Here is a 6,370-nt window from a genome sequence, read left to right as displayed (position 1 = left end):
AACTCGAAGGAGTCCGATGCCGTTAGATCATGTAGGGATAGGGGATGGCAGAAGCATGGGCATCTCGCCAAAATCCCAATGTGCGGGGCGGGTGGAGGGGAGGCGGAAACATAGGCGTCACACCAAAATCCCACGACAAGGTGTGAGGCAGATGGAGTGTTGGCGGGATAGCGGGTGGCATGCCAAAACCCCACGGTGGTGCGGGAGGGGGGGGGGAGGAGTTTGCGGCAGGAAAGCGGCCCTTGCGCCATAATCCCATGCGCGCACCGTCCGACCGTAGCCATTTTCAAATTTCATCACATCCTACCTCTCTCTTGGTAACAAATTTTGTCAAAACCTAGCCCTTTTGATCTGGAAACATCACTAGAGGATCAAATCTTGTGCTGTAAAGAACACAAGATGACTCCAAGATTGATGTGGAAAGTTTGCATCTGGTGGAAGCTTGTGTGTGACGAGCATATCCACATGGGGGAGCGTACGACAGGCCTCGCATGTCGGCATAAGCGGCAACGGCTACTCTGCTCCGCCAGCGGCGCGAGGGGGGTGGGAAAGGTTGTGGCGAGAGAGGTGTTATCACCCCATACCCCCCCCCCCTCGCGTGCACCATATAACTGTAGCCATTTTCAAATTTCATCATACCCCTTTTGATCTGGAAAGATCACTAGATGATCAAATCTTGTGTTGTTTGATGTGGAAAGATCACAATCTCATCAAAGCTTGTGTTGGAAGGAATACACAAAGCACACATGTTGTCCGTGCGTTGTGATGATCCACATGGGGGCCCTGCGTGTCGACACCAATGACAACGACAACGACTACCCTGCTCCGCCAGAAAGTGTACTTTTGACTCTGCTTAGAGATACCATTAACTGTTTGTATAAATATGGGCATATCAATTGTGTTGAGCATGGAGAAGACAAACCCGGACGTCCGGGAGAGAATTTAGCATTTTCCATGAAGAATGAATATAGTCCGTGTGCGTCGATACCGTTATTTTTGGAAACTATACTCAAACAACCAACATAAGAAATGTCCTGTCAGTACCGTTACAAAGGAGTCCGATACCGTTGGATCATGCGGGGCCAGAGGATGGCGGAAGCATGGGCGTCGCGCCAAAATCCCACTGTGCGGTGCGGGTGGAGGGGAGGAGGAAGCGTGGGCGGCACGCCAAAATCCCACCACACTGTGCGGGGCGGGTGGAGAGTTGGCGGGAGAGCGGGTGGCGCGCCGAAACCCCACGGCACCGCGGGAGGGGGAGGTTGCGGCAGAGAGGGGCCGCCGCGCCATAATCCCACGAGCGCGCGCACCGTCCGGCGCTATCCATTTTCAAATTTCACAAGAACCTAGCTCTTTAGGAAAGGTCACTAGATGTTCAAATCTTGTGTTGTTTGATGTAGAAAGATTACAATCTTACTGAAGCTTGTGTTGGAAGGAATACACAAGGCACACACATTGTCCGTGCGTGTGTGATGATCCACATGGGGGCCCCTGTGTGTCGGCGCCAGTGACAACGACAACGACTACCCTGCTCCGTCAGAAAGTGTACTTTTGACTCCATTTGGAGACATCATTAACTCGCGTATAAATATGGGCATATCAATTGTGTCAGAAATGACGAAGACAAAGCTAGACATCCGGGAGTAAATTTACCGTTTCCCGTGAAGAATGAATACAGTCCGTGTGCGTCTGTTCCGTTATTTTTGGAAACTATACTCAAACAACCAACATAAGAAATGTCCGGTTGTTACGGTTACAAAGGAGCCCGACATAGTTGGACCATGCGGGGACAGAGGGTGGCGGAAGCATGGGCGTCACGCCAAAATCCAACTGCACGGTGCGGGTGGAGGGGAGGCGAAAGCGTGCGCGGCACACCAAACTCCTACGACGCGGCGTGAGGCGGTTGGAGGGTTGGAGGAAGAGTGGGTGGCGCGCCAAAAACCCCACGGCGAGGCGGGTGGGGTTGCGGCGGGAAAGGGGACGTCGCGCCATAATCCCGCACGCGCGCGCACCGTCCGGCCGTAGCCATTTTCAAATTTCACAACAACCAAGCTCTTTTGGCAACAGATTTTGTCAAAACCTAGCGCTTTTGATCTGGAAAGATTGCCACAGGATCAAATCTTATGCTGGAAGGAAGGCAAGATCGCTCCAAAATTGATGTGCAAAGATTGCATCCGGTGGAGGCTTGTGTGCGACGCGTAGGGCGGGCCCCGCGTGTCGGCGTCAGCGGCAACGGCTACTCTGCCTCGCCGGCGCGGACACAGCTCGCCGCCCGCATTAGAAAAAGGCCAGGTATAATACGCCCAGCGCGTGCCGCTCCACCAGGTTACCGTTGCAGCAATCCCCATCCCCATCGCCACCGATCTCGCCGCCGCCACCCACCCACCCCTCGCCGCCGGTCAAACCCCACCCAAAGCCGGCTTCTTGGTCGGCGGCTGGGTCGAGCGGCGGAGCGCGAGAGGCTAGGCTACGACGCAGATCGGTCCGGTCACCATGGCGGCGGCGGCGTCCGGCGCGTCCGTGGGGGCGGGGGCGGGGGCGGGGGCCAAGCCGGGGCGGCTGAACGTGCCGGCGGGGATGGCGGGGTCGCTCCGCCTGGACGCCTCCTCCCCGGCCTCGTCCTCCTCCTCCGTGGCGCGCCTGCTCGAGATCCCCAAGACGCCGTCGCCGTCCAAGGTCACCTACAGCGACCGCTTCATCCCCTGCCGGACCTCGTCCCGCCTCCACAACTTCGCGCTCGCCGACCGCCCCTCCCCCGGCTCCGGCTCCAGGGACGACGGCAGCGCCTACTCGCGCCTCCTCCGCGCCGAGCTCTTCGGGGACGCCTCCTCCCCCGGCGGCGACAGGCAGGACTCCCCCGGCTCCAACAACCTCTTCCGCTTCAAGACGGACCGCTCCTCCGCGCCCTCCTCCCCCTTCGCCGAGAAGCTGGACTGCGCCGGCGGCGCCGGCTCCCCCCCCCCCAAGAAGGCGCCCCGCAAGGTCCCCAAGACGCCCCACAAGGTTCGATCCGCCTTCCTATTTCCACAAACACCTCGCGCGCACCGAATTCTCCGACCTAGTACTAACCGATCTGTGGTTGTCGCCGGCGTGCAGGTGCTGGACGCGCCGTCCCTGCAGGACGACTTCTACCTGAACCTCGTCGACTGGTCCTCTCAGAACATGCTCGCCGTCGGCCTCGGCACCTGCGTCTACCTCTGGTCCGCATCCAGCAGCAAGGTGCGTTTCTTTCTTTCTTTCTTTCCATGGATCACGCAGGAGTCAGATTGCTAATGGCACCGTCATCCAGGTCACCAAGCTGTGCGATCTGGGGCCGAGGGACAGCGTCTGCGCCGTGCACTGGACGCGCGAGGGCTCCTACCTCGCCGTCGGCACCAGCCTTGGAGATGTCCAGGTATAATCTTCAACCGATGCACATTGCAACAAAATCTCACAAAGGGCAAAGAGATTAGACAATGTAGTCCATATTTTTCGTAGGACTCTGAACTGTTTGGTTCGTGACTTCGCAAAATTGATATCACTGATGCACATTGGAAGAAAATCTCACAGCACACAAGATTAGAGAATTGGAAAAGTGTTTGTTTTATTTGCTTCAAGTATATTTCTAGCACATCACAACACAGAGCTGTTTGTTTTACTGTATCACGTACACCTCTAAGATCATTGTTGTGAGATTTTCACTGTTTGTTAATACTAGTAGATCACAATACAAAGCTGTTTGTTTGTTTGTTGTACTGTATATGGAAGGCTGATTTGATTTGATTCACATTTGACATCTCTGTCTGCACTATCAGACTATTTTGGACTTGAGTAAGTCGGCTTCAGAGTGTCTGCAGAACTCTGAAGTAGATATTGTCAATCTTGTGTGCCAACAACATATGTCATATAGCTGCCTGTACTTTCAAACTGTTTTCCACTTGAGTTATCTTAAGAGTTTCAGCAAATACTCTGAATTAGATGTAATCAATCTTGTGTGTCAAGGACATGGCGTATAACTGTCTGCACTTTCTTTCAAACTGTTTTCCACTTGAGTTACTTAAGAGTTTCAGCAAACACTCTGTAATCAATCTTTTGTGCAAGAACATGAGGTATAACTGTGTGTATTTTTCTGGCAGATTTGGGATAGCTCTCGCTGTAAGCGGATTAGGAACATGGGAGGGCACCAGACCCGGGCGGGGGTGCTAGCTTGGAACTCAACCATCTTGTCCTCCGGCAGCAGGGACAAGAACATATTGCAGCATGACATCCGTGTCCCTACTGACTACATCAGCAAATTTTCTGGCCACAGATCAGAGGTGAGACTTCTTCTTCCACTCACTTGCATCGCACATTACAAAGCATCCCGATCCTGTGTAACACTTGGATTTCTTAAGCTCTCTCTGAATGTGAGTTGATGATGAATCTTTCTTTCCAGGTCTGTGGGCTGAAATGGTCGCACGACGACCGCGAGCTTGCGTCTGGCGGAAATGACAACCAGCTTCTAGTATGGAACCAGCGGTCGCAGCAGCCGGTGCTGCGACTGACAGAACATACCGCAGCGGTTAAAGCGATAACATGGTCACCCCACCAGCACAGCCTGGTGGCGTCAGGAGGCGGGACGGCTGATAGGTGTATCAAGTTCTGGAACACTGCTAATGGAAATATGCTCAACTCAATTGACACAGGCAGCCAGGTAATTTCTATATAGTTCTGGACAAGACCTATCTCTGTGATGTATGTTGCTCTAAATAAACTTGTGTTATTGTACTCATTGCCGCTTTCTGTTGCAGGTTTGTAACCTTGCCTGGTGCAAGAATGTGAATGAGCTTGTGAGTACCCATGGGTACTCCCAGAACCAAATAATGGTGTGGAAGTATCCATCTATGTCAAAGGTAAGCTTATATGCATTTGGTGGAACGTTCAGTATTAAGATAATTGTAAACTTGTTCACTGATATAGCTGGAAAAAATCACTGCAAATAACAATTCATTCTGTAAGTTAACTGGGCGTTCTCTTAGCTTGCTTCTTGACACTCCTTATTTAACCTGCCGGCTCTATGAGAGTTGCTTTAATCACTGAATGCTTCAAACTTTTAATATCTGTATCACTGCATGCTGAACTAACCTTTGATGCTGTGCAAATGTTTGTGGGGAGACATGTACATCAGTGCACTACTACAATGACACCCTCAGTTACTGACCATAGAACTTTGAACAACAGGTTGCGACTCTTACTGGACACACACTGCGTGTGCTTTACCTGGCAACGTCCCCCGATGGACAGGTAAATCCCATTATTCAGAAATATCACCCTGCCTAGGAACATTGTGAATATGGGAATGTAACACGTCCTTCCATTTTGTACAGACAATAGTAACAGGAGCTGGCGACGAAACTCTTAGATTCTGGAACATTTTCCCTTCAATGAAAGCGCAGGTAGGCTTCCTTGAAGAGCTGGAATCATTTCAATGGATTTTTTCTTTCTCCAACGCGCACCCCAATGCGTGCCCATTTTGTTTCTTTAGAACATGAACCTTTGACTACTTCTAACTTGTGCCACCACTTTGCTTACACTCATTCAGGCTCCCGCTCGTGATGCTGGGCTCTTTTCTTTTCCGAGAAGCCACATCCGGTGAGAAGTTGCAGAGGGACCGACCAAAGCAGAAGAAGATATATATGTGACTGTGCCAAACATATTTTCGTTGCCTGTGCAGTTCTTCAGTGATTCTGTACATTTCGTGTGGCCTGATCTGATCCATTATCCGTTGCCCATTAACTTAACTCATTCGTTGTAGTAGAAACTCATAAACTCTGCAAATGTAAGTCTTGTTCGACAGAAAATGTTAGAGAGAAATGGAGACCAACCGGGCCTCCATGTACTTTTAAATCAGACAATGTTGTGATTGTGCTTCTGTTTGTACTCAGACCTGGAGATGATATATAGCTCAAACTTGTGAGGCCATGTCTTGTTCTTGTAGCAGCAACTGCTTGTTTCTTAGCACTCTGCCTTGTTCTTGTTTCATTGGCTCATGCTGCACCATCTCTATCTCAGGGTGTATAGTAAGTTCACAGACTCTGTAGCGGTAGGCCTATGTAGGATTTAAAACACAGGAGGTAACTCAGATACAGGAAATTCCACCACATCCAAGCTCTAGGCTCTGATGCCATTGTGATCAAGATAGACTTCCAGGGAAAAATTGCCAGCCCAAATGCGACCGCATGATTCTTGTTGATTGCAAGCCACCCAGCCAGTAGCAAAGTCTTCACAAGTAGTCTTACTGAGACCTTTCGCCTTGTTTTCTTAACAACATATACATATTGCACTTTTTGTTTGAAATTTCGTGGGTTTAGAATTCATCACACTGTGGTGCTTGTTCCTTCCTAACACAAGCTTG

At 51.0% G+C, this 6,370-nt stretch overlaps 1 protein-coding gene across 1 annotated transcript; it reads left to right on the top strand.

The window, feature by feature from the left end:
• Positions 1-2,292: 2,292 nt before the first annotated feature.
• Positions 2,293-5,937, top strand: LOC125549540 (protein FIZZY-RELATED 3-like). The gene is made up of 9 exons (XM_048712935.1): positions 2,293-3,000; positions 3,094-3,216; positions 3,287-3,391; positions 4,113-4,292; positions 4,412-4,669; positions 4,767-4,868; positions 5,197-5,259; positions 5,343-5,411; positions 5,558-5,937. Exons 1-9 carry the CDS (start codon positions 2,491-2,493, stop codon positions 5,609-5,611), a joined length of 1,464 nt encoding a protein of 487 aa, XP_048568892.1. The 5' UTR covers positions 2,293-2,490; the 3' UTR covers positions 5,612-5,937.
• The last annotated feature ends 433 nt before the right edge of the window (positions 5,938-6,370 follow it).

This window comes from Triticum urartu, chromosome 3, assembly GCF_003073215.2.
Source record: "Triticum urartu cultivar G1812 chromosome 3, Tu2.1, whole genome shotgun sequence".
NCBI lineage: Eukaryota > Viridiplantae > Streptophyta > Magnoliopsida > Poales > Poaceae > Triticum > Triticum urartu.
This window is presented reverse-complemented; position numbering and strand designations above follow the sequence as displayed.

Coding starts and splice junctions, on each gene's coding strand:
- LOC125549540 (XM_048712935.1), top strand. CDS start 2,491: ATGGCGGCGGCGGCGTCCGGCGCGTCCGTGGGGGCGGGGGCGGGGGCG. Junction 4,293..4,411: donor TTTCTGGCCACAGATCAGAG/GTGAGACTTCTT, acceptor CTTTCTTTCCAG/GTCTGTGGGCTGAAATGGTC. Junction 4,869..5,196: donor AGTATCCATCTATGTCAAAG/GTAAGCTTATAT, acceptor TTTGAACAACAG/GTTGCGACTCTTACTGGACA.